At 42.0% G+C, this 27,838-nt stretch overlaps 2 protein-coding genes across 3 annotated transcripts; both read right to left on the bottom strand.

Annotated features, from left to right (window-relative positions):
• Nucleotides 1–3,162: 3,162 nt before the first annotated feature.
• trim8a (tripartite motif containing 8a) lies at nt 3,163–15,552 on the bottom strand. 2 transcript variants are annotated; one of them, XM_084374907.1, is made up of 7 exons: nt 15,281–15,552; nt 14,116–14,704; nt 8,021–8,116; nt 6,400–6,633; nt 6,047–6,078; nt 4,564–4,679; nt 3,163–4,441 (listed from the first exon to the last, which is right to left on the bottom strand). In XM_084374907.1, exons 2-7 carry the CDS (start codon nt 14,683–14,685, stop codon nt 3,783–3,785), a joined length of 1,707 nt encoding a protein of 568 aa, XP_084231033.1. In that variant the 5' UTR covers nt 14,686–14,704; nt 15,281–15,552; the 3' UTR covers nt 3,163–3,782. The 2 variants fall into 2 exon arrangements, with proteins under 2 accessions (XP_084231033.1, XP_084231032.1); XM_084374906.1 differs by having other exon boundaries at nt 15,285–15,552.
• A 2,791-nt stretch (nt 15,553–18,343) lies between these two features.
• Nucleotides 18,344–26,891, bottom strand: sufu (suppressor of fused homolog). The gene is made up of 12 exons (XM_084376100.1): nt 26,551–26,891; nt 26,049–26,183; nt 25,536–25,672; nt 24,073–24,215; nt 23,742–23,827; nt 23,229–23,301; nt 22,609–22,765; nt 22,356–22,458; nt 21,855–21,989; nt 20,073–20,211; nt 19,904–19,972; nt 18,344–19,818 (listed from the first exon to the last, which is right to left on the bottom strand). Exons 1-12 carry the CDS (start codon nt 26,697–26,699, stop codon nt 19,729–19,731), a joined length of 1,416 nt encoding a protein of 471 aa, XP_084232226.1. The 5' UTR covers nt 26,700–26,891; the 3' UTR covers nt 18,344–19,728.
• Between the last annotated feature and the right edge of the window lie 947 nt (nt 26,892–27,838).

The raw sequence follows: 27,838 nt of genomic DNA, 5'->3' as shown, positions 1-27,838 counted from the left end.
GCTTATTTCATTTACTGTACACATATTGTTTTAGAGTTGCCTGTTTCCCCTCAGCTTAAAGTCGACAGTGGACTGGTTAATGTTACAATGATTTCCACCAGTAAAAAATAGACCAGGAGATCAATACACATCGGCCACGGCTCTTTGTCTTTGATGTTTTTGCAGTGTGTGTGTGTGTGTGTGTGTGTGTATACACTGCTATCCTGGATTGGAGTTTTGGCACTGATTTCAAAGGCCTTATCAGATGAAGGTTAGTATTCTGCATGGTTGATGAATAGCTGCTCTGTATGCATTATGCTGTATATGTCCAGGTTCCTGTCAGTGTTACTGGGAGGTCTGCTAAGACGACGTGTGTGTGCAGACTAATAGCACTAATGGCCACTCATTAAATCCACACGCTATATCACTTAATGCTGCCATGTCAGCCACCTCTCACATCCACCGCTGAACCGACGGGACGGTTACGCAAGCTGCAAGCTGTGCAAATGTATTGGGACTGTGTCAATAATATTCAGCAAAGGCCTGAGTTAGGGAGGAAAACTCCACCGTCAGATACTCAGCTGCTATATATCACCAGTATGTGATGTTCAGTGCATTCCAGGAGTTATTCTGCATTCAAGTGTTTTCATACGTCCAGTATCTCTCTGTGAGTCTCAAACTTTCTTTATTGATGATGCTATTTGATTAATTAAAGGTGCAATATGTAAAAGATTTACACATAAATGTGCTTAAATTTGCAACAGAGGTGAAAGAAATAAGAGTTTTGACCTTATGACATTTATGCACCGCAGAGATATCTCCCTAAGTTAACATGCTAACCAGCTAGCCCCGTCTCAGTTAGCGGTGTAAACATCAGAATCCCCTCAATGCTCCAAGCTCCCAGTCCAGACCCGCTAGCTGCATGGCTAACTGAGTTAACTAGCTAACATCAGCTACAGTTAGCAAGTTAGTTAGCTGCAAGTGGCTAATTTGTACATGTTGCATCTTTAATTTGGGGATTGTTCAAAGCCTTTTCCTTCCTTTCAAAGTGACTGATACCTAAATCAGAGCTGTTCTGAGGAGGACTTTTTCTTCAAGACATGATAGTTGTCTGTATAAATATCCCTGTTGGAGCAGCGGTGGATCTTTGACTGCGATGCAAAAGTTGCAGCGCTTTTACTGACTGACGTCTTAGGGTGCAAACATCTGTTGGAGTATCAATATTTCATCAAACGTAAATATAGTCTCATATAAGATGAAAAACTGCCGGGCAAGAAAAGCGTGTGAGAGACAGAGATAGTGCCCACTGCACCTCCAACAGCACCTCTAGTCACTGGCTAAGGCACACAAACAACAGCTGCACAACAGCTGACAGTTCCCCATGCATTGGAAACACACTCACACACTCACACACACAAACTACAGGCTACGGCTCGTCCTGTGGGCAGGGGCGTGTTGTACTCATGCATATACAGCTCAAACACACCTGCCACAACAGAGCACAGCTGTCAAGTGCATCACCCTTTACCCTATATGTAACCTCACCGAGCTCTCTCTCTCTCCCTCTCTCTCTGTCACACACACACACACACACACACACACACACACACACACACACACAGGGCCTACCACTGCACATATATGAGGAAACACACAATAACTGGCTAATTATGCGCTGACACCTGAGCACACACTCGCTCGTACAACAGGATTTGACTTGCACCAAGCCTGCACACGAGGCACCACAAACCAGACACACACAAAGCTACGCACCTCTTTTAAAGCTTAATGTTTGTGCCAATACATTATAAGATTGATAATCAACAATGCTGTTAGACAGCGTAATGATCTGCCACACAATTTTGCTGAATAAATCTTTCAAAAACTATTTTTTATGTTTTTTGAAACTATTTTCAAACTAAATTCTGTCTTTTCCAACATCTGAATCCCCAGTTTTTATGTTTTTAGGGTTGAAGTTGTCATGGCTGATGTAAAAACTCTGCTTTAAATGAAATTATTTATACGGATTAAATTAACGGTATGGCCTCCTTGAGGATATCTACTGTATGTTTTATTAATAACGCACACACACACAGAAGGAACTGTGCTCAAGGGGAATGCTAATAGGCTTACACACACACACACACACACACACACACACACACACACACTCACTAAACAATAAATGTCAGATTCATGCCACACTCTAACTAAACCTCAGCTCCTCCTACTGCTCGGCCTCATGCATTAGCAGCTAAAGGGGGTCGGCTTCCGTGGAGAGAAGAAATCATAAATTTCAGTATTCACTGTCTTGAATTTAAATGATGAATAAAAAAACAGACTGGACAAAAGAAAAGAGGGAACAAAAACAGGAGGGCAGGACATTTTATAACCCATAAATAAGTGATGCACCTCACTTGCCCCCCCCGTTCCCCTCTCCTCCCTCTCAGCCCTCCACTCCGCCCCTCACCGTCTCACTGATGGTGGGGTGGGAGGGTGATGAAAGGAGCATGAGTGACAGATAAGTAGATGACTATGCTGTCCCAGCCCTCATTAAAACTCTGTGCTTATATCATCCGCTGCCGCCGCTCTCACCCTCCTCCTCCTCCTCTTCCACATCCAGTCCCGGCAAATGATACCCCGGGAGAGGAAGAGACAGAGGCGAGGGGAGGGGAGAGGAGGGAGGTGCTGCTCATCGGTTATTCCTGTTCTCTGACCTAACTTGACAACAAGCTCCAATAATGAGACAAAGAGGGATGAGACGGAGGTTTTGCCCGAAACCAGGATGTTGACAAGGAAGTGAACTGTCCTAAATTGGCAGATAATGGGCCTGCTGTGGCCCGGTCTGGAACAAATCAGCGTCCAAACCTCCTCCGCTGTGCTCGGAGATTCCTCCTCTTAAACATGTGCTCACCCAGTGTCTCATTTTTCCATTTAACCTATGAACAGATTGTGGGCGAGGTGCAGGGTGGGATGCACTGCAATAATGGCTCGTTTTCTCTTTTTCTTTTTTCTTCCAGGAAGCTCTGACATTTCAACTGTAACCCAGGGAGTCAAACTGTAAAACCTCAGTCTGAACAAATGTGCTTCTCAGTACAAACAGACCTCAAACTATAATCAAACATGAGGTTAAAAATAACAAATCTGTGGCTGGATAAAAGCTGTTAAAACACAACACAAGGGTAAATTAATATGCTCGTTTATTCAACGTTTTCCACTGATTTTGGTTTATTCATAATCTTGTATAAAAATTCATTAAAAACCTGACAAGCATTTGTAGTCCAGTGTGTTTCTAAAGCCACGTGGACTTTGGAGTGCATGGAGAGGCTCCCTGCATGCTTTCAGCCGCAAACAGGAAATAATCAAGACCTAGGAACTTGCAAGTACAATAAGAGCGTGTTAACAGTCTTTTTAGGCACTGAAGTCTCTGGAATCCCGCGTCAGGACTCGGGATGAAGGATATGTTGTTTCTTTAGTTCACTGCTTGAATGGATTTAAGACTACGTTATTCACATTAGCACTTCCAGTCGAATTGAAACAGAAAATAAATACAAGTGTGTGTTGTCAAATTAGAGCGTTACAACTGTCACTGTGATTCAGGAAGTAAACAGGGCTACCACAGCTAACAGGACATGGTTTCCCAAAATGGGGTCAAGTACATTTCAGTATAACGACATCATGAAGGCGTGTTGGAGACACAGATATATCTCTGAATCTAAGGGGGTAGGAACAAAAAGCAAACATGGAAATTCTGAGGCCAGATCTGATTTAATACAACGGAACAAAATGCTGATTGTGGTTTATTACTTGGTCCCGTAATGCTTGGTTGAAGACTGGCCGTACAGCCCGTAGAAGTCAGGGTGCCTGGCTGTCTGTGAGGCTTCCATCAGCCCCCTCAAGGGAAAATGCTGCAGTGGCTGGCTCGCAGGCAGCGGGGCGTGTGGGGGAAACTCCTGAGAGGTCATTGAGGGGAAGGAGTCCGACGCTGGGTATGGAGGCCGGGCACGAGCAGCGGGGGCCCCGGAGCAGCAGCAGTTATTCAGAGTGCACATCAGTACTTTCCTCCCTTCAAACATGGCTTGTTGAGAGGCACCTCCACTGGGGAAGTGGGAGGGGGGGAATATGGTCCCTGAGTGGTGGCTGGAGCTGGACCCTAGACCCACCATGTGATGGGCTGAAGGGTCAAGGAGTCGGCTGTGGCCGGGGCCAGCGTGAGGATTCTGGGAGAGGCCTTCAGAGGAATACATGGATGGAGCACGATGGCTCTGGTCAGCTAGATAGGGCTTTTTGCTGCTGTAGAGCAACGGTGGAGGATCTTGGGAGACGGAGTTTGCTGTGTTACTCTCCAAGAAAGCCATGCTGTATTTCCTCTTCTGTAGTCCTGAACCAGTGCCCATGTGGGAGCCAGCAGAGTTGCTGTGAGACTGGACAAGCTCAAGAATGGGCGCCTCATTGAACGGCTCTGAGGAAGGGAAATAGTTACAAAGGAAGAGATAATAGTTACATCTCACTTAAATTGTTGTTAAATATTTTAAAATATAGTTTTTGCTCATCTTAATTTAGTGATTGCAATTTCTTTCTTACCCTCGAGCATTTTCCGCAGGTTCTTTTCTCTCGTTGAGAGTTCGGATTGCAAGTGATGAGAGTGTAGTTGGCCCACTCTGAGTGGAGGGATGGCACTAGTCAGGTGCGAGTTTGACCTTAAAAAAGAAATACATGTGTTATAATGAGGAAGACACGTAAAATACTGTGGACCAGATTCAATAAGTCTCTTGCACCCTTGCTGGAGAAGCATTTTGCAGTATAATACATGCAACAGTGATGTATAAACCTCTCCTTTATGCTAACACATTTTGAGTAGGATTATGTGTATAATGGGAACAAGAATTGCACATTCTTCTTCATTCACTCATGTTCTCCCAATTTGCCAAGGCTACATTTGTATTGACAATTCTCTGGTTTTAAAACACCAAACACAGAATTGAAAATTAAACTGCAGTTAGGTAGAGAATATTAAATGTTTTAATGCTTAATGACAGCAGAATAAGAGTCAGTGCATCGTGGTTGTGCCAGGGTTTCCACCAGTGTTTTGCAAGACCGGCGGCCCTATAATGTGGGCTATAATGTGTGTAATGTGTATTCCTTTGGAAAGTATCAGTCAAGAGAAAGACAGATATAGGTGAGTACGAAGTCAGCAGTAACATTATAGCGGCAAATGCTACAAACCCTCAAGACCAAAGCCAAGTACCTGTTCCTTGCTTGCCTGCTAATTTAAGTAAAGCGGGTTAGCCCTGAAGTTAGCCACATTTTAGGCCCAGGCTCACTTACAGGCTGGCCACACAGGATGCTTGTTTAGTGTGTGGCTTCTGCGTTGCTGAGCTGCTGCTGCTCACTCGCGTGTTTGTGTTCACATAGGCAGCGTTGCTGCTGCTGCAGCACGGCTCTTGCCCGCCCTATCTGTTTACATGGAGTTTGACTTTGATAATAATCACTAAATATGATGACTTGATCTTCCTTTTCCGCCCCGTTTAAAGAGCGAGAAAGCAGGAGAGGGAAAGAGAGGGAGGGAGGGAAAGAAAGAAAGAAAGAAAGAAAAAAAGAGTGCACAGGAAAAAAAAAACTGCCCTTCACCTGTTGTGTGTATTCTCTTCATATCTGTGACATATTCTACAGATACAGACATTATAACTGTAGATAATGGGTCTCCAGGTTGTTCACAGGTCTACTTTTGACGAGAACTGCGCTCATGTAGTGGTAAAAATGGGCGAGACTCTGAATCTCTGGATGAAGCGACGCAGCAGCCACGCTTGACACGCGTGTGAGAACTCATGCATCCAGTGTGGCCAGTCTAACCTGTTAACCTGTTAACCGAAATGAAAAGCTAGAGGTAACGCCATGCAGCAGCGCTGCACACGCATCCAGTGTGCCCAGCCTGTTATGGTGGACTGACCTTGAAGGCGGACTAGCTATTCTCATTTCAGCAACATGGTGACAAGCACCGTGATAAACACTAAATACAATCATCAAACAATGAAGTGAATCAGAAAAGAAATATAAATTTGCTTACCTGTCCATTAGCAGCTGATAAGGTTTTGTGTTCTGAAAAAGACAGTAAGAAACACAAGTCACTCAGTATTCATCTGCCTTTTAACATCTCACTATCAGCCACTCTGAGGAGAACAGAAAACAACGGGCCTGCTGTGGTCTTTCTGTGTACATGTGTATGTACATGTGTGTGTACATGTGTATATGCGTCAGTGTTTGTGTGTGACAGTGCTTTTAGTGTGTTGTGAAAATCCAACATTTGATCCCGTGAATACTGTCAAACACTTTCAGTTGGTGTATTTTTATGTGTGTTTACATTGCTGTACAGACATAATCGGATGTGGGAGAAATGGAAAGAGAGGTGCAGATCTGTACCTTCATGAAGTTAATGCTCTCTGATCTTTGGAAGAACGTTTGCACTGAGCTCAGGAGTTTCTCCGCTTGATGCCGCCTCTCGTTGAGCTGCAGAACCTGCTGGGAGTTTTTCCTCACGTACATGGTGAAAGTGTTCTCCAGCATCTGCACGGTTTCAGCCTGGTTAGCTTCGAGCAGCGCGTGCATCCTCTGATACTGGGCTCTCACACGCTCCTTCAGTTCAGACACTGCGTCCTGTGGAGAGGCGACACATGCACACGGACAATTACAGCCACCTATTATACATGTTAAAATCGGGTTATTAGCAATGGAGAATAGAACTTAAAAATGAAAATAGTTGTATAATGTCTTTGGTGGCTCTGGAGGAGACTTGTCTTGTCAATATTCAAGCTGCATCTATTTTAACTTGTCAATCGGTTTGAGTTTCTTAAGGATGAAAAAGTCCAAATTCTCTGATTCCTGCTTCTTAAAGGGCAACTGTTCACATTAAGTGTGTTTACAGGTCTTGTGGAGTACTACTGCATATGTGAAAAAACTAGTATAAAAGCCTTTTGTGCCTCCAGAGGAAGCTGCATGTAATCTGATAAACTGCCTCCAGTGATGTCGTTCAGTGGATGTTGCATTGTGGGAAACGCAGGCATTAGGTTTTGAGAAGCAGACCACTGGTCTAGCAGTGCACTCCTGTAACACTGTTGGATTTGTTATTGACAGTTTCAAAACAAATCAAAATTGATACAGCAGAACCAGAGATATCGCCATTTTTGTTCCAGTGTTCTTCTTTCTTTTCAAAACTTGGAGCCTACCCACAATGCAACTTAGCCACTGAGTGACATCATTGGAGCAATTTATGAGATTACATGCAGCCTCCACTGGAGCCACAAAAGGCTTTAGACTACTTTTTTCACATATGCAGTAGCATAACCCTTTAAATGTGAATATTTTCTGGTTTCTTTACTCCTTCATGACAGTAAACTAAATATCTTCGGGTTGTGGACAAAACAAGATATTTGAGGGTGCCATTTTCTGACATTTCTAAGACCAAAAAACTATTAAGACATTTCTAAACTAAAAAATTAAAGAATAACAATAATCGACAAAATAATCAACAATGAAAATAATTGTTAGTTGCAGCTCTAATCACAATACACTTCAGATTTGCTCAAGTTTGACCATTCTGTCTATAATCGGTCTCTTTCGAGTCCCCCAAAAAGGAATATTAAATTCCTGGACTTCCAATTATACCTAACAACACTGTCTTCAGCAGAATTTAAAACCTTGGATAAAAAAAGAAAAGAAAGTATGCATCGATAAATAGTAGTGAATTGATGTGAAGTATATTTTTTCTGACTTCATTTTGTGGAATCTATCACTTTCTTGTTCAGGACTGAATTCAGAAAGTCATTTGTAAAATGCATTTCCTCCTCCTAATGCACTATCCATTCAAAGCCAGAGATAAATTACATTTTCTTTTCATTTTCGAGCTGCGAACAAGAGTACAGGGTCATTTCATTATGGCACAGCGTAGACAAAATTACAGCACAAAAACCCCCACATGATGACAAAGAGCTGTGCTGATAAAGTCCAAAATGTAGGTACACACGATGTGTGCGTCGCACTGTACCTTCATCAGCGTCTTGTTTGACTCCAGCTTGGTGAGCTGCTCATCGATGTTCTGAACACGACCTTCAAGTCTGTCTTGCTGCCTCATTAGCATGGCCTGTGGAGAGATGACATGCGAGAGATGGATTAGACAGATGGACCACAATACAATACACTGAGAATAAAATAAATATATAACTGTGCACTGTGTGTTAAAACTCAGGCCTCTGCTGTGACCTCAGCGAACCTGGGTGCTTTTCATTAGTCACTAAGACAACCTCCTCCACAATCCTGATGAGACGGAGGAAACAACAGCTGCCAGCGACAACCACATGCATTTATCCATTAGGGGAGCAGCAGCAAAGGCAAAAACAATTGCACAAATCCATCTCTGATTGTTTCTAAGTTTATCAGGGACCGTGCTACAGCAAGTGAAGTCCATTGTTGGGACCAGCCTACCTCCTCTGTGGGCTGAATCAGCTGATAAAAGAGCCAGTAAACATAATCCTTCTCCATTTACTGCAAGAGAAGGAAATCAATCTGCAGTCACAGGCTGACAGCTAACTGGGAACTGGGGAGGGCAGGTACGCTTTTTAATGAACTGTTTCTGCATGGGAAAAGGCACCATGCCCAAATAAGAGGAAACCCGCTGTCATGGCAACAAAGCCTTGTGTATGTATTTATATGTGGAAGCTAATGTGTATGTGAGTGAACGGGAGGGAGCAAAAAGCGGGGGTGTCTCTCTACCCCTCTCTGCTTTCTCATTTTGCCACATGCATTGCTCCCATTGTTTGCATTGGCCTCTGTGTCAGTGACAGATTGTCATGTCTGTGTGCATAACGCCGGGGTCGGCTCTCTCCCTCCGCATGGGTGTGCATGCAAGAAAGGGAACGGCAGGAAAGGCAAAGTGCTGTGGGGCTCTGCTTGCACACATGCCAAGAACGGACAGAAAGAAAGTGAGAAAGACATAGAAAACGAGGGTGAAACCAACAGAGAGAAAGTTTGAAGCGAAAAAGAGATAGGGAGAATGAGGACATTCCTGCGGTCTCTAGTGAGTGAGTTTCAGGGTAGCTACATTGTGGTATCACAGCAACAGGCCTCTTCAGCTGCTTACAACACTCATGGAGTCTTTATGTACAACAACTGCCTGGCCATTATACTATACCACAGTGAACACTTCCAACAGTCCATCTAGTTTTAAAACAAAACAGCAAGAAGCCTGTGTACAAGCAATGTTGTTTGCATATTCTTTAAAATTGTGTTTTTTTAATGGAGAAGTGCTGACAATATTGTCGCTTGTAAAAAGGCAGAAAAGTTTGTCTTCACAGAAGAGTTCATGTCTCACAAATCAAGACTTTGATTATGATTCATTCTTTGGACAATTGGCTATGGAAGCACTAACAACACAATAAACAAACTAGTTCAAGTAATGAATCTGTTAAATAGGCATATATCAATTTTGGGCCACTCAGGGACAGAAGAATTACCTGTGAGAACAACACTGACATATCATTGCTATATCAAGTTGTTGGCGAATGTATTAGCAAAAAGATACATATCCAACTTACTAGGACTAATATGAATTTTCCTTTTAGCTCTGTTTGGGTCTCCACCAACTACTTTTTGGCTTCTTAGCTGCTGAAAGCTCCACAATCTTACATTTACATTTAGGGCATTTAGCAAACGCTTTTGTCCAAAGCGACTTACAATAAGTACATTTGTCACAAGAAAGAAACCACAACATATCTCCGTCGATAAAGTAGAAAAGAAAAAATAGAAACAGTTTTCAAGCCCTCATCTGAGCATGGTAGCTGCTATTTATCAAGGATACCTTAAGTACATAAGTGCTATGGTTTAAGTGCTACGGGTAAGAACATACAAGTGCATTTTCTTGTTTTTTGGGGGGTGGGGGGGGGATACACTCCCTATTCATTTTATAGTGCACTATATTAACTGTCCAACATGTTATCTGAGTGTTTGGCTTCTGAGTGTGTGAATTGATCCACTGTAGTGTTCTCAAAAGTTCCACAATTGGATAAAAAAAAGAAGTACTGTCCGCGGCATGTTCACCAATTTCTTCAAGCAATCCCACGATGCAATACTCCACATTTTATAGATGTGAATAGAGTTGTACACCTGACACAAAATGATGATAACTAGATGTACAGTATTCCTAGTTATTGCTCACTATTGAGTTAGCTAACTTTGATGTTGGCTAGTCGCTAACCCTGTCAGTCTGCTATTTAGAGTTATGGTTCTGGCAGTGTTCCAGGGCCACAACAGGTTAAGTGTATCTGATTTAATTTTAACAAAAACTAGGAACTTTTCCTAAACCTCACCAAGTAGTTTTTGTGTCTAAACACGACCTTTTCACAATGTGTGCTATGTAGTTATTGTCACAAACACAAGCACCTTTCTTATCGTGTTGTCAGATACCATGTTGTCGGCAACAGACATAAAAGGTTCACAAGGTTCAATTAATTGTAATTCTACAATGCAGGGTTGTACAACGAAATGTACCTCACCTTTTGTTGCTGGGCAGCTAGTGCACATTGAGCTGATCAAAGCTTTTTGTCTAGCTGCCAGCTCTGACTGGAAATGTTGCTGATGAGAGTGCTGAGTTAGAATCAAATCTGTAAAGTTGCTATGAGAACATAAAACTTAAACTATCACCTGAAAGACACTCAGGGAGGAAACTTCAGAGATGGACGATAATTCTGTGTTGATTTATCACTCCAAGCAGCTCCACTCACATTACACACAGTCATTTGATCTATTGTTCATATAACAATCCTGATCAGCGCTGCTTTAAGTGCATTTCCAGTAATATGATCATGCATTAATTTCTGTCTCCATGTTGCAGTGTTGACTGTCAGTGTTAGTGGGTGTCCCACTTGGGAAATCATGAAGGCATTTTACTTTGTGGTTTGTGATACTGAATACTTGACAGTGTGTGCACGAGAGATGGGGACTAACCTAAGCTGTTGAAGCAAGCCCTACATCATAAAAATGCTTAGTTATACATGTGCTGGGGTGGCGAGCATGCATTTAATTAGCCTTAACGTAACTGTAAGTTGTTCAATTTTGAGTTTGAGGGATGTAACTGATAGCTACACTTGCATAGCAAAACGAGCTTAGAAAGCGCTAAGAAACGTACCACATCTACATCTGTGTGTTGGCTGAAGACTGATCATAAATTTTATTAATTTTTTCTTAGCAGTTATTATTGGTTTATGTATCAAATGACCTTTTAATCATACTGGAAGTAACAGCAAATTCAAACATGTTGTTTTAAACTTTGGTGGTGCACAACGTTTTTGTTTAAGGGATGTTTTAGACCACTGATGGCACTGTAGAGCAATCTTATGATGAGCAATTCCTTGTAATGCTTGTATCACATTTCATCATCATTCATATGAGGACTGTGGATTTATTAAGAACAGCTGTGCTGGCTGAGCAAGATGTGTTTGGCGACAGGTTGGCCATTTCTTTACAGCATATCTAGTTCTACTTAATACATCAATGATGAGGACACGTGCACACAACGGTGATGTGGTTATTGTAAGTTGGTGGGAAAATTCATCGATAAAAGAGGAGAGGTTGACTGCAAGAAGATTTAAATGATGCATCAAAGCCAAGTGTTTTCATATACAAGCATTCGTCAGGTTTGTCAGGATCCTAAAGACACACAAGTAGATTCTCTTTAGTTTTGTTGGCTAGAAACACACCTGTACTACATCTCCACAGTACGTCTTGCTTACACAAGCAGTTTCAGTTAAACAGTCCTCTTCAAACAATCTGATATCAACCATAACAACTGACTCTGCCCTGTAAGATCAGTTGGCAACAATATACGTTTCATCCCGTTTTTCTGTCCTGTGTGCACAACACTTACACACTTTTTGGACAGCACTCTTGCATTTCATAATCACCGTCTTTACACAATGCTTTTATACCTTCTGTGTGACTTTTGTATTGACAAAAACAGGAGAAAAGACTATGTTGGGTTAATCGGTGCATGATTGGCTTTATGTGACTTGGCTTCGCATAATGGCAACAGCTTTTCTGTGCACGGATGCTTCTGCTCAACAACTGTCTTCCTCATTTGCCATGTTTCCTCCAATTCCCCTCTTGTCTTCTTGTGTGCTTGAAATAGCATAAGGGGACAGGAGGGAACTGTCTGCTTGCTGATCTCTCTGTAGCAGCGTGAAAGCCTACCTTTATCAAGATTAAACCCGCCAATGATCACTTTCCCCACTGTCCTATTTAGGCATCCAGACACCCGCGGGTTGCCAGGAAGCTCATGTTTAAATGAGGAGCCTCAGGCTCAATGAACAGAGAGCCTCTTTCACAATCAACTGACAACTATTCCCCACGTCTGATGTCAATGGACTGCCCTCTGCATTCTGGGGAACTGACTCACTCCAGCCCAGATACAAGAAACTGCAGACGGCAGAGCTTCCATGAGCGACGGTTTCCTGCTGAGGTGCCTGAGAAAACCAAGGTGAGGTTGTGTGGGAGGGCTCCTCCTCCGCCTGTCCCAGGGACGACATTACTATTATATTACTCTTCCTTTCTCGTCTTGAAATTACCAGCTTGCTTGCAAAAGGTTACTCTAAAATGCTCCTGTGAGAGCCAAACATAACCAAGATATGAACGTTTCCTCTTTGTTTATCCCAAAAGCAACAAGAGTGCTGCCAAGGGAATTTAAAATCCTTTTACCAAAATAGACCATAGCTCTGTCAAGGAGAACAACCTTTCAGTAAGTAATGGAGAGAAGCCACTCAGGCCTCAAATTACTTCAACAAATGACCCAGCGTACAGGAAGCCTAACTTTTGCCTTTTGCCACAATTATCCATATAAGAGAGAGTGCACCCCAGCAGGGACAGTGTTAATCTGAGAAGAGCCAGGACCTCTGACTCCTGGATAACTCCATTTAGCCTGCGAACATACAGTAGGGAAAGAAAAGAAAGATGGGTGGGTGTGTGCATGTGTGTGTAGGGAGAGCAGCTGTGGAAAGGGCTGAACAGACATCTTTTGTCCCAATAATAGCTCCGAACCAGAGCAACAGTTTGCGCCGAAGACTTGAACAGATTTAGAAGTTTGTGATGTTCACACTGGAAAGAAACCCGTCTGTAACCTTCCCGAGTGGAATAATACGATCACCGAACCTATCAACAAGACCGCACCACGGCAGATGCTAAAACTAATCTGATTCTCACTCCCGCCCCTCCACAGATGGGGAGGAACAGGCAAGAAATGTGTATATGGGAACGTGGGCGGTTGTTTTTCGCACCTTGCCACTTACATTAAGCTTGTGGAAAGAGAGCGAACTGAAAAACAGTAAAGAACTAATGAGGAAAACAAATACCGCCATGACACGCTGGCTTCATGCGGGACACATTCCTCCATGCATCCTGTGGTCAACCCTGCCAAGACACATCATAAGTCATTTGTTGTCGGTTAGATTAACACACAAACTGTAGAATCTAACCCTGTCTCCCAGAGCATTTCACTACAAATGGTTGAAATGCACACTTGTCTTCACAAATGCCCAAATTTTCATCTCAACGACAGTATGTCACTTCTTTTATCAGTCCCTAAAGTCTTGCCAGTGTGCATTTCCTCATGAACTAAACCTGAAAACCAATCATGGTAGCTAACATAAACAAACTACATGTGGATCCACCCCCACTGCTCCGGGGTCATCATTTCCGGTGGATGCAGATTGCATCACAGCACTTACCGGAGGGCACAGGGCGCCTAATGTGAAGGCGTGGCGGGGTGGAATGTGTGGCTTGATCAAGGTTAAAAGCAGTCAGTGACGTATGTCTGCATGTGCGTGCATGCATGCATGCATGTGTGTGCATCCACCCCAAGGGGTGGCTTTCACCTGTCCAGTCTTTTCACATCAGATAAGATAAAAAGGAAGAGGCAAAGAAAGAAGGCCTTTATAGGCTGTTGACCTGAAAGAAATGTTTGCTTCATTGAAATTCAAAGGAGAATCCCTGGAAAGAAAGTGCATCCATCAAAGCTTTTGACAGTCAGCTGATAATTCAAGTGAATGGGCAAGCAGGGGGAGCGTGTGCGTGTGTGTGTGTGTGCGGTTTATGTACCTGCATTTGTATGCGTTGGGTATCCACATCGCAGACTGTGTGTCTTTGGTTAGTGCAGTGGGAGATGCAGCAGAACGGACACAGAGCCACCTGCTCGTCCTCACAGTGGAGCAGCCTGTACTCCTCATGACTGGGGCAGGTCCAAGCGCTCAGCTCCTCAGCGTCCACTAACAGGTGTCCCGGGGCTGCACACGGCTGCTGTAGGTGCGTCTGGATGTGAGTTTGGCAGCAGGGCTCCTTACAGCGCAGGCAGACCTTCCGCACAGGCAGCGGGGGGCCTCGTCTGCAGAGGACACAGTGCAGCACAGCAGGGACTTTCTCAGTGTTCAAGGCATTAAAGCGCTTCACTATGTTGGCAAGCTTAAAGTTCTTCTCCAGTGTGGGTTTCTGGTCGTAGTCATGGTTGCACTCGGGACAGCGGACCGCAGCGTTGTCTTTGGCCCAAGCCTCAGAGATGCAACCCTTGCAGAAGTTGTGCTTGCATGGCAGCTGGATGGGTTCCTCGAAGACATTCAGGCAAATGGGACACAGGAGCTCCTCTTCGAAGCAGTTTTTCCAACTTGCGTCCATGACTTCAGCCGGGTCCAAACTGATGGGGAGTGACAGAGAGGGGCAAAACTTGAGAATTACTTTCTAAATATGGGATTACTGTGCTCTTTTTGAAATACAAAGACATACCCTTATGAAAATCAAGCTTATTTGTACTTTACTTTCACAGAAAGGTGTGGGCAAGCTAACCCACAGGTAAAGGCGTATGACAGGTTTATTAACAATAACACAATTAGCTACGGGAGCATTAGCAGGCGACGACTAGCTGACCTGAGAGGAACAGGTAAGATTCCCTCAAGAGGAAAGAGTGAAACTTCGACAACAAACTGAAAACTATTGTCACAATAAAACAATTCACATTACGTACAATGACAATATAATATGTGGCTCGTTTGGGGAATTCACTACAGGACGATACAGGCTGTGGCGTTGGAGAGCAAGTGACAACTTGCTCCAGAATAAACGCTTGAAACGGGACTCAGTGTATTAAACATCACACCGAGCTCCACTGACATTTCATTTAACACGACGACACTCATGTCTACTCTCATTAAAGCCTCACACCAGTCAAATTAAACACATTACATGTATTCTTGTGATAGAAAAGCAGCGTTACCAACTATTTATTTTCCATGTCGTCGGCACACTCCGGTGCACCTATAATGCCGTAGAGCTTCGCGCATCCAGCCCCGCGATGAGATCCAGCTCCTCCGGGTAGATTACAGCAGTCTGTCCGGCTCGCTGCTCAGCACCCGGGTTTTTTATCGGATTCCCGGCTGTTACTCGACTGCTTTCGCTTTCCCGTCAACTCTTTGACGAATATTTAATGGCAAGTGCGGGCAGACTGTGTGACTCGTCGGCAGGGAGCTCACTCAGTGCTTTCACACCGACTGCCCCCCTCCGATAACGTGACCCGTCACACAGTTGATAAATAGACGGGGAGGAGCCGAGAGGAGGCCGGCAGCCAGGCAGCCAGCCAGGCAGGCAGGCAGGGGAAGAGAACAGCCACAGCAAACTCTACCGGAGAGATTGTTAAATGACCAGGAGATACTGTGTGTGTGTGTGTGTGTGTGTGTGTGTGTGTGTGTGTGTGTGTGTGAGTGTGACCTGTCATCCTGTGCACCACTGGCTCCTGTAAACTGGAGTGCTGGCTGGATGACTGGGTTAGAGGCCCCGAGGGGCCCATGAGGAGGGTGAGTGCATGAGGAGGAGCACTGAATCACACATGGAAAAAATATGCAGGCAGCAAGACAGTGTGACCGCCTGCATTTTGTGTGGACAAAGCAGTTTGGGTTCCCCTTTCATAACAGAGCACCCTTTATAACTTATTTAGAAGTTGTAGCCTAGGAAATATGGCTTTATTAGTGGTCGATGTGGTGTTGTTAATATTTAATAATTATACAACAGTTATAAGACACCAATAAGAACAGACTTAGGGTTGCCAGATTTTGGGATATCTCTGTGGTTTGTGTTGTTTTCTCACACCCAGCATGACATTTGATTTGTCTTTTTGTTGAGCTTTGATTACTAACTACATTAACCTGTCAGAGCAGAGCTGCCCAAAGTAGATCTGTCCTAGGGTTTGATTTGGCCTGCCAGGTGTTTATTTAATTTTTGTTTATATTGCTTATACTATTCTTAATTATCATATCTTATTTTTTAACTTATTTGTTGTTTGTTTGTTTTGTTTTATTGATGCTTATCCTAACTATTTTGCTATCCCCTAATAATGCAAATGTCTCCATTGTGGCACTAATAAAGCATCTTATTTTATTTTATCTTATCTTTTTATTTGTATTGCTTTTTTAAATGATTTGATCAAGTGCTGTTTATGCTGTTTTATATATTCGGTGAGGTAAATGCTCAATAGATATGTAAAATCCCTAATGATTCATTATTTTTCATAATCTGACCACAGCTGGCAAAGTGACAATGTGCAGGAAATCAGTCAATAAAGGTAACTAGGGATCTTAATACCATTGTGCATCTTAATACAAGACAATATACAACAATACAATACAGTAGGTGTTTACTTTTAGCCCATGACCCAACGTGACATTTCAGTTTCGGCCCTCGGAGGGAAAAAGCTTGGGCATCCCTGTGTTAGATGGACCTGGGGCAAAGATCTCCAGGTGGGCCCTTACTGACCCCCCATCTAATGCCCTCTGCAGTAATGTATGCAGTGCCAACAGCACTCCTATGTTATAAACATGCTTAATTTGTGTTGGTTGCTGTTCATTTGATTTGAACAATGTATTATAAAATATGCACCATGTGGTCACAATGTGAGGTATAATATCTGACACAGAGTCCCTCAACATGGCAAGGAGGTCATTTGTTAATGAGGCCTTTGTGTATGAGAGGTGATAACACGCAGTGAACTTAGGACTAGAGGGCAACTCTGGGTTTGTTGCCCTGGGACAGCTGCCCTCATTTCCCAGTTGGTAATTCAACTTAAGGAAGACCACTCCAACGGATCACTAACCTTCTGGGAAAGGACCTACAGACTATATGTCTTAAAGCGAGAAACCCTTATATATTACTTACTGAATGACCAACATTTATGTCACAGCTCTATTTATAAATAAACAGACATGTGACTCAATTCATTTGGTCCAAGTTTCAATAAGAACCAAGTCATTTTTTCTTAGGCAAAAATGTCAAGTTAGTCGAGTCTTTAGTGAAGGAAAGTCAAGTCCCAAGTCAAGTCACTTATACCTTGTCTTAGGTACTAAAACACGGTATTAGTACTTGTCTAATAATGGTGTTATTGGCCAATTTATCTAACTTGTTTCAAAAAGTATGGTAATAAATGGAATGTGTATTATAATTACTGGTTTTCAGTGACGTAAATACAATCAAACAGAAACCAAATAACTTTATAAAAGCTTTTCTATTTCTTAATTTCTTCTCAATCAAAATAATACCATCACTTTTAAGCAGTGAAATACTGACAGCCACACTAACAAAAAAAAAAACAACCTTAAAAACTGAACTGAAAACATAAAATGAACACAGACAAGTCGAGCCTCATGTTATCAGCTCGTGTCGGATGTCATCAAAGCTGTGACTCGTGTCTACCCGATTCCAATTTATTATGACTAAAGTCCACATCTCTGGGATCAACACCCAGATGAGAGAGTTTTTCACAACCTGGCAACCATGACATGCTTTTTCTGAAGCATTAGTAAATAATTTAGTAACCATTAATAATGGCATTAGTTAACCCTTCATAAAGTGTGTATACTGTACATATCACTATGTATTTTTTATAGGAAATTATGTGCTTTAATATTCTTTATTAAATAATCATATCATTATTTGCATGATTTTTTATGGAATTGAATGGGTATTTGGATACCAAGGTGCTTTATATATGCATTAACAGAAACAAAAAACATAAAATATAATAGTTTTTCAACATACTATACTATATTAATTACACACAAAGGGGCAATTGTGGCTCAGCAGGTAGACCGGACTGTCCAGTTTGATTCCCAGGTCCCCTGTCCACATGTTCATGTGTCCTTGGCCAAGAAACTGAGCCTTTAATTGCTCCCAATGGATAGGCTTTTACACTGCGAGTGAGAATGTGTGAATGAGAGGCTAACTGTAAAGGGCTGTGTTTGAGAAGCCTATATAAATGCAGTCATATCACACCAAGTCTGAATGAAATAAGTTCCTTTGTAATTCTGCAGTTTTGCAGCTTTATTTGTGTAAATATGTACACTCTTTAATGCACTTAGGATTACAATCAGCCAGTTCAATCAATAAGACAGTACTTACAAAATACCTTAACAATGATGCCTACTTGAAACTTGAAACTTGTCACTCTGAATAAAAAAGACAAAGACATTTAAGATGCCATCACGTTGCATAAGAGTAAATCTTATAAGGAGTTTTCAGTTTTAGTGTTAAATTGGAATGCAGTGACGGTATCAGAAAAAAAGACAACAAACGCAGCATCATGAGAGCTGTAGGCAGCATTAAGTCAACTGAGACTATGTGGTCCTTTTCAACTCAAGGCACTGAGGAATTTTTCTCTGACTCATTTTCAAGCAGGTCCTACTGATAAAAAAACAACAAAAAAACTAAAAACACCACATTTTCTATGTGGCCACTGGAGGCAACACAGGCCACTGAACAAAATATCTTCAGTCTTTCAACACTTACAACGGACTCGATGCATTACATTTCATAACTTTAAAACACGCAACATCATGCGTGAAAAAACAGGACAGGTTAAAAAAAATATTACTCAATACAGGAGTCATGTTCTTGGCACAGGCGAGAAAGGGGTGGTTATACCTGCGGCATTTGCCAGGTATCTAATAAAACAGTTCAGATGCTGGTGTGATTATCCCAGACAAATAGGCAGTTGTAGTTAATCATAGTCAGCCTGCCTATTATGACTAAATCATGACACATTTGAGACACAGAACGTTAACCTTTGGTATAACCACAAACACGTAAGAGAAAAATGTCCAGCATTTGTAAATACTATACACGAGCTCAATCGAAACAAACATTGATAAAAAGTTCCAACATGTGACTTTGCCGTCCTTTCTAAGGCCAATGGAATAAATACAACTGATTTGAGAACAGCAACCCAGTTATAGTTTGGAAACACTGTTTGGTGATCACAGGATGCGTGTTCATCTGTATTAGTGACGTATATTTTAGACCTGAGAGCTTGGCAGGAAATACTGGAGGAACATCCTGTTTTGCCCTACAGCTAGTGTGTCACCTTTAATGATTGTTCTTACAGGTCGAACATCTGGACAGGCTGGTTTCAGGCTGATTTGACATTCTCAAAAGCATTCAAGCCTCAGAGAAATGTTGTAAACAGTGGGGCTGGTATGAGAATGCAGTAACAGGCAAAAAAAGTGTTAAGATCATCCCTCGGAGTGTCTTTAGGAGTGTAACAGTGTGGTCATCCACTGTGGGAGCGACATGTCTGTAGGCTGCATGTCCTTGGGGGGTCTCCTGTTCGTGGTGGTCCACTCTGGAAGTGTGTCTGCAGGTGTGTATGTTGGTATTTTCTAGTAATTAAGTGTCTCTTTCTCATTGCAGTGGATTATCAAACACAGAGTCTGGTAGTACAGAGATCTTCAGCTTCTTCTCAGGCCAACTGTACTCCTTTGGTAACTTTGTCTATACAAAGAGAAAGAACAGACAAGGTGAAACATGCTGGCAGTTGAACAAACCAAACAAAAGTTAAAATACAAGTTTCACTTACCTCCTCACGAGTGTTTAGTTCCTGTAAATCCCCAAGCATCTGCTCCACAAACTCTTCAGTCAACAATATCTATACAGGAAGAACAGAGGGTCAAATAAAGACATTAAAAAGGAAAGCAAAACACGGAAACTTTCACTTTATGTATGAGTCCGTGTGTGTGCACAAGTACCTGAAGCCAGGGGCCATGGGCTGCATACGGATGCTCTTCAGTAGCAAAAGCTCCTTCAACTCCCGTGGAAACAAATGTAATGGCCGTATCTCCATTGATACTTTTGTAAGTGAAGTGTCTCCCATGGAGCAACCGGCCCCTGTTAAGATCAAACACAGGAAATTATGTAAATATATGGAATTCACCCGTTTAAGAAAAACAACGGCAGGACAAAAATGTTTGAAAATGTTATTATGAGAATGAAACTTAATGTTCAACGTTTCTTAATTTGACTTTAATTCTAAGTTGACTGTATTTTCTTCAGTAACTGCAAACATTTGGAAACAGTGAAATATCTAATAATCGATCAAGACAGATTCAGGTTTTTTTTTAAATATTTGCATCTGCAGCCGCTACGAGGATTTAAGTGCGATAGAAATCTTTAATGGTTACTTAGTTTGTCAACTCGATTTGATAGTTTTGTGAATACCAATGTCTTTTTGTCCTCTTGCTGGTAACTCCATATCAAGTGGCTTTGTAATAAAATCAAAGACTTATATCAGCCTTAATTAATTACCAAGAAATAGTTAGTGGTAAAAATTTAAATAAAGTCTATTTCTAATTTGACAGAGATATCTTAACTTAAATGTTCAAGATCAAGCCCCATGCTGGTATCACGTAACTGGGCACTTTACTCCACCTTGTCATTCTCAACTCCCTGCACACCTCACTCACACAAAAGCTCTCTATCAACTAACTCTTTTATTGTTCTCTGCTCAGATAGAGATCACATGAAGTAGGTTTATCCTCATCTAAGATCTGTGCAGAAACACATTCCCCAAAAATGTTACATGTTCCGAATAAAACCAGTCCAGATAGCTGTCAGCCACACGTGTGTGAATTTCACAAGACAAAGAGCAAACCAGAGAAAGCCTAAACATAAAAAAATGTTAAGATGCTGCAAAGTTCTCCATTTGTTTTGTCACCATGGCATACAATGTAATACCCTCTTTACCCCTCCATAATCTAATGGTGTGCACATTTTTAGATTTTCTGATGTTTGTGGAACTTAAAAGCACGAGCTAGATGGCAGCAATTTGGCTAACCTAATGAGGATCCACTGAATTTTAATGCGCAAAAAAAGGGAAAATTATAGAATAAAGATCACTGAAAATGCCAGTTTTAATTCCACAAACCATGACGATCTTCCTTTTAAAGCTACTTCCTGTCGATTGACATAGTTCTGGTTGAGTAGGTGAGCAGTATAGCGAGGGGGCATTGTTCATGTGCTGCGCTGACTTCAGTGACTCAGTTATGGTGTCAGTGTATAAACATAACCTTTACTAACTTCCCTAGTAAGTAACAGCAAACCTATTTATACAAAATATGCCAGACAAATACAGAAGGACCACAGTCAATATCCTGTAAGTAACAAGTGACCGAATATAAATCACAGCAACGCTTGTATTTACACACTGTTTACTTTGAACATGTTTGGCTCAGTTAAAATAGCCCTGGACACATTAAAGCCCACTCCTTTCAAGTTGCTTCACACTTCAAACTGACATCAAAGTGAAAGTAGGAGGAGGAAATTTTTTATCTGGGGCTGATTTGCAGAAAGCCCCTTTTCAACTTCTAAGTAACTTCTGTCATCTGTGTTTTTGCTGGGGTGTTTTTATTAAAAGTTATTCTACCACACCCATCCAACTCAAATGTTTGGACTATTTTTCATCGGTCTATCTTAGGGGCATTCCAAAAGGATAAGTGTCGTGTGTGGGAGGAGGAGAGAGAATGGTGCAGTACCGCAGGCAGAGGGGCAGCAGCGTGCCTGACTCTTGGTTGAATTTTAGATGGACGCTCTCCAACTGTCGCGTTCGGACCAACTCGTGAGGAACGATGGCCGCTGAACTCTCACTCTCCAAACTATCCTTCCGACTCCTGAAAAACAGAAGGAAAAGAAAAAAAGAAAGATTGAGGAAGTCTGATATGGTACAATAAGCATGTGGAGGAAGTGTATGGAAAAATATTTCACAACTCCTAACACAGAACCTGCTTCTGTGGAAGAGAAGAGGCTTCCACAGAAAAATAGCAACAAATTAATGACAACCCGCCATGTTATGCTAGTAGCTTAGAAACAATGGCGATAACAGTTCAAATGTCAGTTGTGCTGTGAGTCATTACACACATTGGAGGGAGTTGTCCTGGTGTGCTTGTGCTGAGCTGAACCAAGACTAGTGTGTGTGTGTGTGTGTGTGTGTGTGTGTGTGTGTGTGTGTGTGTGTGTTGGTGTGTGGGAACACTCACTGAGGTCTCTCATGGCTCTGTCTCTGGTTGTTGATAGGTGGCAGCGCTGCCTTAGTGTTAAACTCCAGTCCTTTTCTCAGGGTCTCCCTGATCTGCTCTGTGTCTGTCAACGCACAGACAAAGATCAGCATGGAATTATCCCATCATGCACTGCTGACAGCATGAAACGAGAACCGCTGTGTACCGACTGGTTAAGCATTCTTGGTCTTAACTGGCAGATCGACTCTTTTCACTCCTTTGGGACTTTGCGTACCTTTGTCTGAGAGCCTCCGGGGCTGTGATCCTATGCAGATGGATCGGCTATCCTCCTCGTCCTCTGGCGGTCGACTCAGATCGTCCCACACACACTTGGCGCTGACCCCACTCAGGTTAGAGCCCTCTGTCTCGATGCCCTGGTCCACTCTCTCCTGCTTAGATGAGCAAGAAATATACGCAATCATTAACACTAGCTCACATGAGGTCCAAATTTTAAGGAAGAAGAAGAAAGTACATGAAAATTCATGGGTCAACAGGGGGTGCCAAATACAGATATATTACAATACAATCCGTTTCCTTCGAGTCACTTTTATGTCAACTTTTTCACCTAATTCCCTTTATTGACCATCTATCTAATGACAAAGCTCCACAATAAGCCCTTCCTACAATATAATAACAGCGTGTGATGGTGTTACACAGTTATCACATATAGCATCATAATAGAACTGGAGCTGTATCAAGGCTCCTGAAAACAGAGAACAAAAAAGAGAGTATGTCTTTCTAAAATGTGTAATGAGCCGCAAGCAGCTGAGGAACATAATACTGCTCCTTGTTACACACACTATTAATACAATATTGTGCAATAAGCTGAGTGTGCAGAGCTTAGTAAAGCCTTACTTGTAGGTGTGGATCAATGTCAAAAATGGTCTCCCCTCTCCTCATGTCTGTGATCAGCCAGGGGCCACCAGCTCTGTACACAGGACAATCATCAACATGAGTCCCAGAGACAATTAACCTCAAGTTAAACACACAGAGTTAATAAATGAATGAGTAACAACGCTCCATTTGTCAAACTGGACTCCATACACTTTATACTGGAATTGCATGGGTGTAACTGCATCACTGTATGCACAAAAAAGACAGATAATGACTTGAAGCATGTCTCAAGTCAAGTTATAATTATTCCAAATCTAAATGGTGTGTATCCCCTCACATACTAAAATAAGAATGACATTTATGTACCACAGCAATCCTAAGCTATGAAGCAGAAGTAACCTAGCTTGGTTTGACTCATGAACAATCACCTATGAAACAGAGCAACAAAATAAAAGCCGAGAATAAAAACACAGCCCAACATATGTAAAACTTCGCTTCTTCATCCATTATGTTCTGATACAAAATTTTACTCACACTCTGACTCCACGCATCAGCTCCAGGATGCCTTGGCCGTTCCACTGTTGGGCCGCCTGTAGCTCCTCTGTACATACACCCACAATCTATAGGAGACAGTGCAGAGCATTAAATGGCATGGTTTACAGTCTTGTTACCTGTTGAGTCCCTCTTATTACTGTTGCGGTTCAATTTACGTACTTCCTTTAACTTACTATAAGAAATGATGAGTGTATGCACATTCATGGGCGCCAAAGATCTATCATTTGACCGGACAATAAAACAACTTTTATTATTCTGTAGCTTGCCACGTTGCCATGTTGCCGTGTTGTGATCGCATGTTTGAACTCACCTGGAGAAAGCTCACTGCGCCAAAGGGAGTGTGAACTGGTTGCATCTGTGGGTCCTCTGTCAGCAACATATGCTGGATACGAGATTCACTGTTGTCGAGAGGACTGTGCCACGATACGTGGTCGCCACTACAAAATGTGTTTTCTGTAAAGGAGCAAACAAAATGAGACAATGTTTAAGTTATCTAGAATACAAACTCTGTCATGACTCAGCTTGTGCCTTCAGGCAACAGTGGGAGGTAGTCCTACTTTCCTACTTTTCATTATCTGACAGTACAGAGTTGCAGAAAGAAAGTTACAATAACAGGAAGGGACACAGATCAGCCGGAAAATTACAGAGAAAGAGAAACAAAGGCCCAAATGTGTCAAGAAAAGCTTAAAAACTCCATTTTCCATGTGAGGAATGTTTCTGCTTGTGAGGTAACATGCACCAAGTCCAGCCTCGCTGCAGGAGAAAAGCGAGGGGGAAGATGGCCAGGAATCAGCATTCATTTAGCTCAGGAGCCCAGCCCACCCAAGCGCAAATTGACCCCAGCTGGATAGAAGAGTAGGCCTGGGCGGCGAGGAGAGGGAAGCCTGGAGAGAATAGTCCTCTTCTCTTTGTGCATAGCTTTTAAATGTCTCCTCCCCTCTCAACCACACGTTCTTGTGCATATGACATACGCAACTGAAGGATTTTAAAAAAAACTCACACACTACCATTTTAATAGGATTCTTTTCACAAATACAAAAGGGAAAGAAAGAGGAAATTAGACTTCCTGTCAATACCAGGAGCTCCAACAAACAGAAATGATGTGGACTAAGCGTAGGACAGCTGCCTGCACCCGACTCCTCAATTCTATTCTCTTCAGATGTATAACTAGAATTACAGGCTATCTTTTCAAAAAACACATTCTTCACCTGGCAACTGCAGCCAGAAGGGAGTTGTTCTATCAAAACCTTTGCAGATAGATCATTTACCAGACTATTGAAACAAACTGTGACCAAATGAAAAACTCCAATAGTTACTCTTTAACACACGTTCTCAAGGTGAAGGAGGAAGAATGCAGAGCTGCAACAACACGATTTAATCCCTTGATTAATAAATGAATCAGCTCTGCCTTCAAACGTAAAAAATTACATAAAATCACACTGACATTTCCAGAGCCAAAATCATTGTGTCAACCCTCCTTGTTTAGTCTGACTCTGATAAAAATTGAACAAAAACATGAAACTCTTTACAAAGCTAGCTATACGCATTGCTTCATGAGTTTAATATGATATATCAAATCTGCAGTTTGATTATCACCGAAGACTTTTGAGAGTATGCATTCTCTTAATCCTTTGTCAGTACAGCTGCAAAACCGTCAATTAAGTTTTTAAAACTAATTTACAATTTGTTTCACAACAATGACATTAAATTAGTTTTTTGAAATGTTACTCGACTGCAAAACATAAGCACCTCTTTGTCTCTCCGTGCTCTTACCTGACTGGAACACATATCGTGCCAAGCCTTGCATGAGTTCAGCTGGCCAGGTTGGTGGTGCTGTCTCTCCCACCTCTCTTTTGAGTCTAAAGGTGAGCTCAAAGCCAAACCCACTGGGTCCATCTGCCCCCGTGAATCTAACACACACACACACACACACACACACACACACACACAGTGGGAAACAGGTCAAACAAACCTTCAGAAGCTGTGTTTTTATTCTTTTGTTATATGCACGAGGTTTCTGTCAAGATAAACAGCATGCTGTAGAATAATAGGGGATCAGTAGGTGCCATGTCAGTCAGTGGGTGGTCACATCTTAAAGGGCAAAGCAAATGTTTACTTAGAAAGATTTGATGTGATTTGTGATGCAAAGATTTCCCACAATGTAAAATTAATTGAATTAAAAAGAAACGGATCGAGAAAGCTTGTCATGTTTCCCAAAAACATGTACTGAAATTCCTCCAACTCCCCCGAGCAACTGGAAGTCAAGTTGTTACAGTAAGTACTTACTCATGAACTCTATTATCCCCATACAGGTCACTCAGTCCAAAGCTGACGTAGTGCCAATGCTCCTGGATGTCCTGAGCTGGACAGCCCATGCTCCTGTACATGCTGATGTAGTCTAACGGGTCTGGTCCTCCTAACCTGTGAGAAGCACAAAACCATCGGCCATGTCAAAAACTGTTTTTGTTAGCAGTGGACTGTGTTTACTCTTCAGTACACCTATGTTAGCTTAGCTGTGGGGCTCTAATTTGTATAGAAGTAGTTGGATACACTTACATAAGGCGTTTTAATTAAGCTTGTACAGTCTGGTAACGTTACTGAATTATAAAACTCACTTATACATAGTTGCCCACAGTGTGGCTCCGAGGTGTAGTTAGCTGAAAGATTAGCTTAGCAGCTAAGCTAACTGTTGGCTAGCCATCATCACTAGCTACGAAAAGTTGTTCCACACACTCAGTGCCTCGTTTAGAGACGTGTCAAGCCGGCAACAAAAGAACAAAGTACCTACCAATATTTTACTATGGCTGTAACTTGAAGCGGGTTAGCCTGCTCGGGGTAAAGTCTTCTACACTCCCCGTAGATAGCCTGCAGTCCAGGAGGAAACAGCGGCACCAGCCCGTGGGCTTGAGCACCACTGTTAGGCCGTACCTCATCCATGCCAAGGCCTCGACCAAATCTGGTTATTCTATAAAAACAACGTATATGCAGCTATCTTCTGTTATCCTCCCCCAGTCAAACAAAAACGGGAGCAATCTAAATTATAAAGGCTCCACGCTAGTGATTTTAAGCAAAGAAAAACAAATTTAACCCCGATCGTTGTGCTACACTCAGCAGGGACTCAGCCTGTTGCTCATCCTCTACAAAAAACTACCTAACCATTGGTTGGATGAGGATCGTGACGTGCCTGACTGACGGCTACTACTAACCAATGGGAAATGAGAATTTAGGCTCTTGCGGATATGTAGATGATTATGATTGGCTGATATATGCTGTCAATCAAATAGTAGGAGGATGTGATTTCAGGGTTGGGACTTCAAAGTTTCTCAGGGGCCAAATGATGGAGGTAGAGGCCAAATGGGTATTTAAAGGAAAGATTCTTTGATCAAGTAAAATAGCAATCTGAATAAAAGTACAATTATTCAACCTTTTTGTGGGAAAGTATAGAAGTAGCAGAAAAGTGTAATTGAAATAGGATCTAAAGTATTTATTATGCATACAAATGCTCCATGAGAGACTATTATGATGTTATATATTATACTATTGGATTCTCAATACTATTTTTTTCATTTTAAGGGTTTGGTTGCTACTTTGGACTACCTTGTTGGGTTGTTAAATTTATATCCATAATCAGCAAATCAAAAGTCAAACATATTGCTTCTGAAATGTAGTGAAGTCAAACTGCTAAGCAGCACAAAAAGGTCATTCTCAAGTAAAGTTCAAGCACCTCAAAGCTGACCTTCAGTAAAGTACTTTAGTAAATGTATTTAGTTACTTTCCACCACTGCAACTAAGGCTATTGTATTAAGTAACATTTTGACTTTTCCATCCACAGATTGTTTAACCTTTTTTTGTTCACTTTATTATTTTTCATACATTTAGAAAGAAAGCATGTCCAGAAAGCATTAAAACATATATTTGTACTCTTGGTTGCTAGTAAACATTTACTTTAAAAAAAAGTATAATTCAGTCAGAGCCCCTTCATAACATGAGTTTTCGTGACATTTCTTGTAGAGTCAAACTGGGCACGTTTTGACTAAAAATATTTATTTAATAAAAAAAATAGGCATGAGCAGACA

Source organism: Pagrus pagrus (assembly GCF_965226575.1).
Source record: "Pagrus pagrus genome assembly, chromosome: 15".
Taxonomy (NCBI): Eukaryota; Metazoa; Chordata; class Actinopteri; order Spariformes; family Sparidae; genus Pagrus; species Pagrus pagrus.
Note: the sequence above shows the minus strand (reverse complement) of the source record. Positions and strands in the feature narration are given on the sequence as shown.

What these genes read in the sequence shown, in the direction of transcription:
- sufu (XM_084376100.1), bottom strand. Translation starts at nt 26,699, where the DNA reads ATGGATGAGGTACGGCCTAACAGTGGTGCTCAAGCCCACGGGCTGGTG. An exon ending in ACGATATGTGTTCCAGTCAG is followed by an intron (nt 24,216 to 25,535) that starts GTAAGAGCACGG and finishes GCTCCTTTACAG; the next exon opens with AAAACACATTTTGTAGTGGC. An exon ending in CAGAGCCATGAGAGACCTCA is followed by an intron (nt 21,990 to 22,355) that starts GTGAGTGTTCCC and finishes TCTGTTTTTCAG; the next exon opens with GAGTCGGAAGGATAGTTTGG.
- trim8a (XM_084374906.1), bottom strand. An exon ending in CAAACAAGACGCTGATGAAG is followed by an intron (nt 6,634 to 8,020) that starts GTACAGTGCGAC and finishes GCCTCTCCACAG; the next exon opens with GACGCAGTGTCTGAACTGAA. An exon ending in CCTGCGGAAAATGCTCGAGG is followed by an intron (nt 4,442 to 4,563) that starts GTAAGAAAGAAA and finishes TCCCTTCCTCAG; the next exon opens with AGCCGTTCAATGAGGCGCCC.